General features: G+C 48.8%; 1 protein-coding gene across 1 annotated transcript in view; it reads left to right on the forward strand.

Annotated features, from left to right (window-relative positions):
• The first annotated feature begins 1,368 nt into the window (after positions 1-1,368).
• CAPZB (capping actin protein of muscle Z-line subunit beta) overlaps positions 1,369-13,451 on the forward strand; it is a 56,025-nt gene continuing 43,942 nt past the window's right edge. The window contains exon 1 of the mRNA XM_056542041.1: positions 1,369-1,552. Within this exon, the coding sequence (XP_056398016.1) occupies positions 1,550-1,552 (3 nt within the window). The 5' untranslated portion in view covers positions 1,369-1,549. The remainder of the gene's footprint in view (positions 1,553-13,451) is intronic.

Genomic DNA, 13,451 nt, shown 5'->3' on the forward strand with positions numbered 1-13,451 from the left:
ATTATTATTATCCCATATGACCGGCCCCTGGTTATTATTACTATTCTTTAAGACCGGCCCCTGATTATTTTTTACTATTATCCTATATGTCAGGCCCCTGATTATTATTATCATCATATATGACCGGACCCTAATTATTACTATTATCCTATTTGACCAGCCCTATTTTATTTTTATTATTATTAGTATTATTTGACTTATTATTATTAATAATAATAATTAATTAATTATATTGTTATTATTATATTATTATAGTTATTAAAATGGTTATTATAGCTATTATTATGGTTATTATTATTAGTTTATTAGTGATGTTAGTTGGCATTAGTATAGTTATTATAATTATCATTAGTATTATTATAGTTATTATTATTATTATTTTCATTAGTATTTTTATAATTATTATTATTTGTATTATTACAGTGGTTATCATAGTTATTATTAGTATTATTATTTTAGTTAATATTATTAGTATTATTATTTGTATAATCATAGTTCTTATTATTATTTGTATTTTTATAGTTAGTATTATAATTATTATTTGTATTATTATAGTTATTATCATAGTTATTATCATTTGCCTTTTTATAGTTATAGTTAGTAATATTTGATTTATTATAGTTATTATTATCATAGTTACTATCATTTGTATTTTTTGTTATTATTATTATTAGTTATTATTATCAGAGTTACTATCATTTGTATTTTTCTTTGTTATTATTAGTCATTATTATCATAGTTATTATCATTTGTATTTTTTTAGTTATTATTAGTTATCATTATTATTAATTATTTTCATAGTTTTTATCATTGTTATTATTATTAGTTATTATTATCATAGTTATTATCATTGTTATTATTATGATTATTAGTTATTATTATCATAGTTATTATCATTGTTATTATTAGTTATTATCATAGTTATTATCATTGTTATTATTATTAGTTATTATTATCATACTTACTATCATTATTATTATGATTATTAGTTATTATTATCATAGTTATTATCATTTGTATTTTTTGTTATTATTATTAGTTATTATTATTAGTTATTATTATCATAGTTATTATCATTGTTATTATTATTAGTTATTATTATTAGTTATTATTATCATAGTTATTATCATTGTTATTATTAGTTATTATCATAGTTATTATCATTGTTATTATTATTAGTTATTATTATCATAGTTACTATCATTATTATTATGATTATTAGTTATTATTATCATAGTTGTTATTATTATTATTCTGGTTCTTCTATCCCTCTCATTACTATCAACAGTCTTAGCCCCGCCCTCTCCCGCTCGCGCCCGGCTCCGCCTACCTGTCAGTTACGTCACGTACTCCATACTTGGCGATGACTGAGAGGAGAAGCTCTGATTGGCTGACGGCGCCGGCGGTGGGCGTGTCCGGAGCTCAGGAACTGCTGACCCGGATGTTCACTCCTAGGTCCTGAGGAAGTGGAGGCGCCGCCGGGCCTACGGGGCACAGCGATACCGAACCGTCACCGCACCGGAGAGCCCGGCCCTCACCCACCGCAGCCATGGTAACGGCAGGGGACGCCCTCCAGTGGGGGTGGGAACCGGGGACGGGATCTGTCACACTGCGCCCGTGACGTCAGCCTGCAGGCACCATGACGACACAGGGGATCCAGGGCGCGTTATAGGGCCTCATATAACAACATGTGAGTGTGCTGTGGTGGTCATACCTCTGTATAACGCCCAACGTGTCATTATAGAGAGATCAGGACTCCTGTACACCACCCTGTCTGTATATAGAGATCAGAACCCCAGTATAACACCACCCTGTCTGTATATAGAGATCAGAACCCCAGTATAACACCACCCTGTCTGTATATAGAGATCAGAACCCCAGTATAACACCACCCTGTCTGTATATAGAGATCAGAACCCCAGTATAACACCACCCTGTCTGTATATAGAGATCAGAACCCCAGTATAACACCACCCTGTCTGTATATAGAGATCAGAACCCCAGTATAACACCACCCTGTCTGTATATAGAGATCAGAACCCCAGTATAACACCACCCTGTCTGTATATAGAGATCAGAACCCCAGTATAACACCACCCTGTCTGTATATAGAGATCAGAACCCCAGTATAACACCACCCTGTCTGTATATAGAGATCAGAACCCCAGTATAACACCACCCTGTCTGTATATAGAGATCAGAACCCCAGTATAACACCACCCTGTCTGTATATAGAGATCAGAACCCCAGTATAACACCACCCTGTCTGTATATAGAGATCAGAACCCCAGTATAACACCACCCTGTCTGTATATAGAGATCAGAACCCCAGTATAACACCACCCTGTCTGTATATAGAGATCAGAACCCCAGTATAACACCACCCTGTCTGTATATAGAGATCAGGACCCCAGTATAACACCACCCTGTCTGTATGTAGAGATCAGAACCCCAGTATAACACCACCCTGTCTGTATGTAGAGATCAGAACCCCAGTATAACACCACCCTGTCTGTATATAGAGATCAGAACCCCAGTATAACACCACCCTGTCTGTATATAGAGATCAGAACCCCAGTATAACACCACCCTGTCTGTATATAGAGATCAGAACCCCAGTATAACACCACCCTGTCTGTATATAGAGATCAGAACCCCAGTATAACACCACCCTGTCTGTATATAGAGATCAGAACCCCAGTATAACACCACCCTGTCTGTATATAGAGATCAGAACCCCAGTATAACACCACCCTGTCTGTATATAGAGATCAGAACCCCAGTATAACACCACCCTGTCTGTATATAGAGATCAGAACCCCAGTATAACACCACCCTGTCTGTATATAGAGATCAGAACCCCAGTATAACACCACCCTGTCTGTATATAGAGATCAGAACCCCAGTATAACACCACCCTGTCTGTATATAGAGATCAGAACCCCAGTATAACACCACCCTGTCTGTATATAGAGATCAGAACCCCAGTATAACACCACCCTGTCTGTATGTAGAGATCAGAACCCCAGTATAACACCACCCTGTCTGTATATAGAGATCAGAACCCCAGTATAACACCACCCTGTCTGTATATAGAGATCAGAACCCCAGTATAACACCACCCTGTCTGTATATAGAGATCAGAACCCCAGTATAACACCACCCTGTCTGTATGTAGAGATCAGAACCCCAGTATAACACCACCCTGTCTGTATATAGAGATCAGAACCCCAGTATAACACCACCCTGTCTGTATATAGAGATCAGAACCCCAGTATAACACCACCCTGTCTGTATATAGAGATCAGGACCCCAGTATAACACCACCCTGTCTGTATGTAGAGATCAGAACCCCAGTATAACACCACCCTGTCTGTATATAGAGATCAGAACCCCAGTATAACACCACCCTGTCTGTATATAGAGATCAGAACCCCAGTATAACACCACCCTGTCTGTATATAGAGATCAGAACCCCAGTATAACACCACCCTGTCTGTATATAGAGATCAGAACCCCAGTATAACACCACCCTGTCTGTATATAGAGATCAGAACCCCAGTATAACACCACCCTGTCTGTATATAGAGATCAGAACCCCAGTATAACACCACCCTGTCTGTATATAGAGATCAGAACCCCAGTATAACACCACCCTGTCTGTATATAGAGATCAGAACCCCAGTATAACACCACCCTGTCTGTATATAGAGATCAGAACCCCAGTATAACACCACCCTGTCTGTATATAGAGATCAGAACCCCAGTATAACACCACCCTGTCTGTATATAGAGATCAGAACCCCAGTATAACACCACCCTGTCTGTATATAGAGATCAGAACCCCAGTATAACACCACCCTGTCTGTATGTAGAGATCAGAACCCCAGTATAACACCACCCTGTCTGTATATAGAGATCAGAACCCCAGTATAACACCACCCTGTCTGTATATAGAGATCAGAACCCCAGTATAACACCACCCTGTCTGTATATAGAGATCAGAACCCCAGTATAACACCACCCTGTCTGTATGTAGAGATCAGAACCCCAGTATAACACCACCCTGTCTGTATGTAGAGATCAGAACCCCAGTATAACACCACCCTGTCTGTATATAGAGATCAGAACCCCAGTATAACACCACCCTGTCTGTATATAGAGATCAGAACCCCAGTATAACACCACCCTGTCTGTATATAGAGATCAGAACCCCAGTATAACACCACCCTGTCCGTATATAGAGATCAGAACCCCAGTATAACACCACCCTGTCCGTATATAGAGATCAGAACCCCAGTATAACACCACCCTGTCTGTATATAGAGATCAGAACCCCAGTATAACACCACCCTGTCTGTATATAGAGATCAGAACCCCAGTATAACACCACCCTGTCTGTATATAGAGATCAGAACCCCAGTATAACACCACCCTGTCTGTATATAGAGATCAGGACCCCAGTATAACACCACCCTGTCTGTATATAGAGATCAGGACCCCAGTATAACACCACCCTGTCTGTATATAGAGATCAGAACCCCAGTATAACACCACCCTGTCTGTATATAGAGATCAGAACCCCAGTATAACACCACCCTGTCCGTATATAGAGATCAGAACCCCAGTATAACACCACCCTGTCTGTATATAGAGATCAGGACCCCAGTATAACACCAGTCTGCCCCTATATAGAGATCAGAACCCCAGTATAACACCCGTCTGCCCCTATATAGAGATCAGAACCCCAGTATAACACCCGTCTGCCCCTATATAGAGATCAGAACCCCAGTATAACACCCGTCTGCCCCTATATAGAGATCAGAACCCCAGTATAGCACCAGTCTGCCCCTATATAGAGATCAGGACCCCAGTATAACACCACCCTGTCTGTATATAGAGATCAGGACCCCAGTATAACACCAGTCTGCCCCTATATAGAGATCAGGACCCCAGTATAACACCCGTCTGCCCCTATATAGAGATCAGAACCCCAGTATAACACCAGTCTGCCCCTATATAGAGATCCGGACCCCAGTATAACACCACCCTGTCTGTATATAGAGATCAGAACCCCAGTATAACACCACCTTGCCTGTATATAGAGATCAGGACCCCAGTATAACACCAGTCTGCCCCTATATAGAGATCAGAACCCCAGTATAACACCAGTCTGCCCCTATATAGAGATCAGGACCCCAGTATAACACCAGTCTGCCCCTATATAGAGATCAGGACCCCAGTATAACACCAGTCTGCCCCTATATATAGATCAGAACCTCAGTATAACACCACCTTGTCTGTATATAGAGATCAGGACCCCAGTATAACACCAGTCTGCCCCTATACAGAGATCAGAACCCCAGTATAACACCAGTCTGCCCCTATATAGAGATCAGAACCCCAGTATAACACCACCCTGTCTGTATATAGAGATCAGAACCCCAGTATAACACCACCCTGTCTGTATATAGAGATCAGGACCCCAGTATAACACCACCCTGTCTGTATATAGAGATCAGAACCCCAGTATAACACCACCCTGTCTGTATATAGAGATCAGGACCCCAGTATAACACCACCCTGTCTGTATATAGAGATCAGAACCCCAGTATAACACCACCCTGTCTGTATATAGAGATCAGGACCCCAGTATAACACCACCCTGTCTGTATATAGAGATCAGGACCCCAGTATAACACCAGTCTGCCCCTATATAGAGATCAGAACCCCAGTATAACACCCGTCTGCCCCTATATAGAGATCAGAACCCCAGTATAACACCCGTCTGCCCCTATATAGAGATCAGAACCCCAGTATAACACCCGTCTGCCCCTATATAGAGATCAGAACCCCAGTATAGCACCAGTCTGCCCCTATATAGAGATCAGGACCCCAGTATAACACCACCCTGTCTGTATATAGAGATCAGGACCCCAGTATAACACCAGTCTGCCCCTATATAGAGATCAGGACCCCAGTATAACACCCGTCTGCCCCTATATAGAGATCAGAACCCCAGTATAACACCAGTCTGCCCCTATATAGAGATCCGGACCCCAGTATAACACCACCCTGTCTGTATATAGAGATCAGAACCCCAGTATAACACCACCTTGCCTGTATATAGAGATCAGGACCCCAGTATAACACCAGTCTGCCCCTATATAGAGATCAGAACCCCAGTATAACACCAGTCTGCCCCTATATAGAGATCAGGACCCCAGTATAACACCAGTCTGCCCCTATATAGAGATCAGGACCCCAGTATAACACCAGTCTGCCCCTATATATAGATCAGAACCTCAGTATAACACCACCTTGTCTGTATATAGAGATCAGGACCCCAGTATAACACCAGTCTGCCCCTATATACAGATCAGGACCCCAGTATAACACCAGTCTGCCCCTATATACAGATCAGGACCCCTTTATATTGCCATATACAGAGAGCAGCGGACCATGTGTCACCCGATGAGCTGCCTGCGGGTCCCCTATATATAGCACCTGGGGGTGACGTGACCTCTGCCCCCATGTGCCCTGTATGAGGTCATCAGGAGGTCACAGTGACGCTCATCAGCGGGGGGTGTCCCTATAATGGTATGACCCATCCTGTATATAACAGTCAGGCCAGATCTGGCCCAGTGTATCGGTGCAGACAATGCTCTGTGAGCTGAACCAACACTGATACATTGTAGCAAAACCTCAGTGGTGAGAAGTATGTGTCCAGTTATGGGGCCCCTGATATGTCCTATATGGTTGATGCTATTACTCTCTGTTATCAGCCATTACAGTCTGGGTAGGAGCCAGTTGTTGTGGAATAGTGTGTAAGGCAGTGTTTCCTAATCTGGGTGCCTCCAGCTGTTGCAAAACCACAGCCCCCAGCATGCCCGGACAGCCAACGGCTGTCCGGGCATGCTGGGAGCTGTAGTTTTGGAACAGCTGGAGGCACCCTGGTTGGGAAACACTGGTGTAAGGAAATCTCATGTCCTGCTCTTTTGTGCGCCATTGATTTTTCGGGACTTCCTGGTGTTGGCGGTGACGTCCTGACCGCGCCGGCCGCGCTGTATGGTGCTGTGTGTAATCTCTGATCTGATACTTCTCACAGCTGAGGGGTTGTTACAGTGGTTTTCAGTCTACACAATCCTATCTGAGGTTAATCATCTGCACATTCTTCTGTTCTGATTGTTTGCTACAATGTATCAGTGCAGAATAAACAGCCGTCAGCATAAGACCCTATCACAAAACGACGACTCCCAGTCAGGACAGGGGGAAAGTTATAGATCTGAAGCTGTAACAAACCCTCAGCTGTGAGAAGGAACTCAGTACATGTCTTCAGCCTTGACATGTAAACAGGATTGTGTTCAGTGACAAGAAGCAGAGGTACTAAACATGGCGAGCCTGATGAGCGCCTCCTGCCTGTGCTGCAGGTAGATACTGATGGTCACATGACGCTCCCTATGGACCCGCGGTCACATGACGCTCCCTATGGACCCACGGTCACATGACAACCTGGCCCGTGCTGTGTGTGTTCAGGGTTACTTGCATCCAATGGGTTAGGTTCTTTTTGGGGTACAAGGCTCTTTAGTTTTGGGGGTCGGTGCTCTTTAGCTTTGGGTGTCGGTGCTCTTTAGCTTTGGGGGTCGGTGCTCTTTAGTTTTGGGGGTCGGTGCTCTTTAGTTTTGGGGGTCTGTGCTCTTTAGTTTTGGGGGTCTGTGCTCTTTAGCTTTGGGGGTCTGTGCTCTTTAGCTTTGGGGGTCTGTGCTCTTTAGCTTTGGGGGTCTGTGCTCTTTAGTTTTGGGGGTCGGTGCTCTTTAGCTTTGGGGGTCGGTGCTCTTTAGCTTTGGGGGTCGGTGCTCTTTAGCTTTGGGGGTCGGTGCTCTTTAGCTTTGGGGGTCGGTGCTCTTTAGCTTTGGGGGTCGGTGCTCTTTAGCTTTGGGGGTCGGTGCTCTTTAGCTTTGGGGGTCGGTGCTCTTTAGCTTTGGGGGTCGGTGCTCTTTAGCTTTGGGGGTCGGTGCTCTTTAGCTTTGGGGGTCGGTGCTCTTTAGCTTTGGGGGTCGGTGCTCTTTAGCTTTGGGGGTCGGTGCTCTTTAGCTTTGGGGGTCGGTGCTCTTTAGCTTTGGGGGATGAAATTCTTAAGTTTAAGGGTATGATGATGTTTAGTTTTGAGGTATGGGGTTCTTTATTATTGGGGTACAGGGTTCTTTATTATTGTGGTCCTTTATTATTGGGGTGGTGGGGTCCTTTTATTATTGAGGTTGGGGTTTTAATTATTGGGGTACGGGGGTTCTTTATTATTGGGGTTTGGGTTCCTCATTATTGGGGTTCGGGTTCTTGATTATTGGGGTTCTTTATAATTGGGGTACGGGGGTTCTTTATTATTGTGGTTTGGGTTCCTTATTATTGTGGTTCGGGCTTGGTTAGTTTTCTTGTCGGAGTTCCTCAGTTTTGTCTCGCGTAGTTGCAGTGCACTGTGGGTAATGTATCTGGTAACTTCCTGCAGTTCTTTATTATTGTGGTTCGGTTCTTTATTATTGGGTTACGCGGTTCTTTATTGGGGTTTGGGGTTCTTTATTATTGGGGTTCGGGTTCTTGATTATTGGGGTTCTTTATTACTGGGTTACGCGGTTCTTTATTATTGAGGTCGGGCTTCTTTATTATTGGGGTTCGGGTTCTTTATTATTGGGTTCGGGGTTCTGTATTATTGTGGTTTGGGTTCCTTATTATCAGGTTCAGAGTTCATTAGTTTTCTTGTCGGAGTTCCTCAGTTTTGTCTTGCATAGTTGCAGTGCACTGTGGGTAATGTATCTGGTTACTTCCTGCAGTTCTTTATTATTGTGGTTTGGGTTCCTCATTATTGGGGTCGGGGTTCTTGATTGTTGGGGTTCTTTATTACTGGGTTACGCGGTTCTTTATTATTGAGGTCGGGCTTCTTTATTATTGGGGTTCGGGTTCTTTATTATTGGGTTCGGGGTTCTGTATTATTGTGGTTTGGGTTCCTTATTATTGGGTTCAGAGTTCATTAGTTTTCTTGTCGGAGTTCCTCAGTTTTGTCTCTCATAGTTGCAGTGCACTGTGGATAATGTATCTGGTTACTTCCTGCAGTTCTTTATTATTGGGGTTTGGGGTTCTTTATTATTGGGGTCGGGGTTCTTGATTATTGGGGTTCTTTATTACTGGGTTACGCGGTTCTTTATTATTGAGGTCGGGCTTCTTTATTATTGGGTTCGTGGTTCTTTATTATTGTGGTTCTGGTTCTTTATTATTGGGTTGGGGGTTCTTTATTACTGTGGTTCTTTATTACTGGGTTACGCAGTTCTTTATTATTGGGTTCAGGGTTCATTAGTTTTCTTGTCGGAGTTCCTCAGTTTTGTCTCGCATAGTTGCAGTGCACTGTGGGTAATGTATCTGGTTACTTCCTGCAGTTCTTCCTCTTAGGACAAGCTGAGTCCTGCTGTGGGAGCTGCACGCCCGCTCCTGCCCGCTCCTGCCCGCTCCTGTCCTCACCGCTGCCTCAGGGCGAGATCCTCCAGCTTTGTGTCTTTGTTATTTTGGTCACATGACCGGCGCCTCGTGCCTCTTGTGAAATCTCAGAACCTGGTTCCGCCACGTCTGTGCGTCTCCGGGGGTTGTGTCTTCTTCATCTCCAACCTGTGCCCCGTCACATGATGCAGAAGTACAACTCCCAGCATGCCGTGCGGGGGGTTATATGTGTAGCTGCAGTGACGGGCACAGTTGTGCGGTATAGTCACACTGCAATAGAAGTGAATGCAGAAAAGTTGTGGAGACCCTCGGCCCGGCCACTGTAATCGAGCGAGACTGCTTCATGTTGTGGCAAATCTGTATAAGATCAAAGCTGCAGCACCGCCCTGGGTGATGTGGTGTGCGGCAGTAGGAGGTGCGGTTGTGGTGTTGCACTTGCCCTGGGTGATGTGGTGGTGTGCGGCAGTAGGAGGTGCGGTTGTGGTGTTGCACTGGCCCTGGGTGATGTGGTGTGCGGCAGTAGGAGGTGCGGTTGTGGTGTTGCACTTGCCCTGGGTGATGTGGTGGTGTGCGGCAGTAGGAGGTGCGGTTGTGGTGTTGCACTGGCCCTGGGTGATGTGGTGTGCGGCAGTAGGAGGTGCGGTGTGGTTGTGGTGTTGCACTTGCCCTGGGTGATGTGGTGGTGTGCGGCAGTAGGAGGTGCGGTGTGGTGTTGCACTGGCCCTGGGTGATGTGATGGTGTGCGGCAGTAGGAGGTGCGGTTGTGGTGTTGCACTGGCCCTGGGTGATGTGATGGTGTGCGGCAGTAGGAGGTGCGGTTGTGGTGTTGCACTGGCCCTGGGTGATGTGGTGGTGTGCGGCAGTAGGAGGTGCGGTTGTGGTGTTGCACTGGCCCTGGGTGATGTGGTGTGCGGTGTGGTTGTGGTGTTGCACTGGCCCTGGGTGATGTGGTGGTGTGCGGCAGTAGGAGGTGCGGTCGTGGTGTTGCACTGGCCCTGGGTGATGTGGTGGTGTGCGGCAGTAGGAGGTGCGGTCGTGGTGTTGCACTGGCCCTGGGTGATGTGGTGGTGTGCGGCAGTAGGAGGTGCGGTTGTGGTGTTGCACTGGCCCTGGGTGATGTGGTGTGCGGTGTGGTTGTGGTGTTGCACTGGCCCTGGGTGATGTGGTGGTGTGCGGCAGTAGGAGGTGCGGTCGTGGTGTTGCACTGGCCCTGGGTGATGTGGAGCGGTGTGCGGCAGTAGGAGGTGCGGTTGTGGTGTTGCACTGGCTCTGGGTGATGTGGTGGTGTGCGGCAGTAGGAGGTGCGGTCGTGGTGTTGCACTGGCCCTGGGTGATGTGGTGGTGTGCGGCAGTAGGAGGTGCGGTTGTGGTGTTGCACTGGCCCTGGGTGATGTGGTGGTGTGCGGCAGTAGGAGGTGCGGTTGTGGTGTTGCACTGGCCCAGGGTGATGTGGTGGTGTGCGGCAGTAGGAGGTGCGGTGCGGTCGTGGTGTTGCACTGGCCCTGGGTAATGTGGTGGTGTGCGGCAGTAGGAGGTGCGGTCGTGTTGTTGCACTGGCCCTGGGTGATGTGGTGGTGTGCGGCAGTAGGAGGTGCGGTCGTGGTGTTGCACTGGCCCTGGGTGATGTGATGGTGTGCGGCAGTAGGAGGTGCGGTCGTGGTGTTGCACTGGCCCTGGGTGATGTGGTGGTGTGCGGCAGTAGGAGGTGCGGTCATGGTGTTGCACTGGCCCTGGGTGATGTGGTGTGCGGCAGTAGGAGGTGCGGTTGTGGTGTTGCATTGGCCCTGGGTGATGTGGTGTGCTGCAGTAGGAGGTGTGGTTGTGGTGTTGCACTGGCCCTGGGTGATGTGGTGGTGTGCGGCAGTAGGAGGTGCGGTGTGGTCGTGGTGTTGCACTGGCCCTGGGTGATGTGGTGGTGTGCGGCAGTAGGAGGTGCGGTCGTGGTGTTGCACTGGCCCTGGGTGATGTGGAGCGGTGTGCGGCAGTAGGAGGTGCGGTTGTGGTGTTGCACTGGCCCTGGGTGATGTGGTGGTGTGCGGCAGTAGGAGGTGCGGTCGTGGTGTTGCACTGGCCCTGGGTGATGTGGTGGTGTGCGGCAGTAGGAGGTGCGGTTGTGGTGTTGCACTGGCCCTGGGTGATGTGATGGTGTGCGGCAGTAGGAGGTGCGGTCGTGGTGTTGCACTGGCCCTGGGTGATGTGATGGTGTGCGGCAGTAGGAGGTGCGGTCGTGGTGTTGCACTGGCCCTGGGTGATGTGGTGGTGTGCGGCAGTAAGAGGTGCGGTGTGGTCGTGGTGTTGCACTGGCCCTGGGTGAAGTGGTGGCGTGCGGCAGTAGGAGGTGCGGTTGTGGTGTTGCACTGGCCCTGGGTGAAGTGGTGGTGTGCGGCAGTAGGAGGTGCGGTCGTGGTTTTGCACTGGCCCTGGGTGATGTGGTGGTGTGCGGCAGTAGGAGGTGCGGTCGTGGTGTTGCACTGGCCCTGGGTGATGTGGTGGTGTGCGGCAGTAGGAGGTGCGGTCGTGGTGTTGCACTGGCCCTGGGTGATGTGATGGTGTGCGGCAGTAGGAGGTGCGGTCGTGGTGTTGCACTGGCCCTGGGTGATGTGATGGTGTGCGGCAGTAGGAGGTGCGGTCGTGGTGTTGCACTGGCCCTGGGTGATGTGGTGGTGTGCGGCAGTAGGAGGTGTGGTCGTGGTGTTGCACTGGCCCTGGGTAATGTGGTGGTGTGCGGCAGTAAGAGGTGCGGTGTGGTCGTGGTGTTGCACTGGCCCTGGGTGAAGTGGTGTGCGGCAGTAGGAGGTGCGGTTGTGGTGTTGCACTAGCCCTGGGTGATGTGGTGGTGTGCGGCAGTAGGAGGTGCGGTCGTGGTGTTGCACTGGCCCTGGGTGATGTGGTGGTGTGCGGCAGTAGGAGGTGCGGTCGTGGTGTTGCACTGGCCCTGGGTGATGTGATGGTGTGCGGCAGTAGGAGGTGCGGTCGTGGTGTTGCACTGGCCCTGGGTGATGTGATGGTGTGCGGCAGTAGGAGGTGCGGTCGTGGTGTTGCACTGGCCCTGGGTGATGTGGTGGTGTGCGGCAGTAGGAGGTGTGGTCGTGGTGTTGCACTGGCCCTGGGTGATGTGGTGGTGTGCGGCAGTAGGAGGTGCGGTGCGGTGTGGTGTTGCACTGGCCCAGGGTGATGTGGTGGTGTGCGGCAGTAAGAGGTGCGGTGTGGTCGTGGTGTTGCACTGGCCCTGGGTGATGTGGGGGTGTGCGGCAGTAGGAGGTGCGGTTGTGGTGTTGCACTGGCCCTGGGTGATGTGGTGGTGTGCGGCAGTAGGAGGTACGGTGCGGTTGTGGTGTTGCACTGGCCCTGGGTGATGTGGTGGTGTGCGGCAGTAGGAGGTGCGGTGCGGTGTGGTGTTGCACTGGCCCAGGGTGATGTGGTGGTGTGCGGCAGTAAGAGGTGCGGTGTGGTCGTGGTGTTGCACTGGCCCTGGGTGGTGTGCGGCAGTAGGAGGTGCGGTTGTGGTGTTGCACTGGCCCTGGGTGATGTGGTGTGCGGCAGTAGGAGGTGCGGTGTGGTTGTGGTGTTGCACTGGCCCTGGGTGATGTGGTGGTGTTCGGCAGTAAGAGGTGCGGTGTGGTCGTGGTGTTGCACTGGCCCTGGGTGATGTGGTGGCGTGCGGCAGTAGGAGGTGTGGTTGTGGTGTTGCACTGGCCCTGGGTGATGTGGTGGCGTGCGGCAGTAGGAGGTGCGGTGTGGTCGTGGTGTTGCACTGGCCCTGGGTGATGTGGTGGCGTGCGGCAGTAGGAGGTGCGGTCGTGGTGTTGCACTGGCCCTGGGTGATGTGGTGGTGTGCGGCAGTAGGAGGTGCGGTGCGGTCGTGGTGTTGCACTGGCCCTGGGTGATGTGGTGGTGTGCGGCAGTAGGAGGTGCGGTTGTGGTGTTGCACTGGCCCTGGGTGATGTGGTGGTGTGCGGCAGTAGGAG

Source organism: Hyla sarda, chromosome 10 (assembly GCF_029499605.1).
Source record: "Hyla sarda isolate aHylSar1 chromosome 10, aHylSar1.hap1, whole genome shotgun sequence".
In the NCBI taxonomy this organism is placed as follows: Eukaryota; Metazoa; Chordata; class Amphibia; order Anura; family Hylidae; genus Hyla; species Hyla sarda.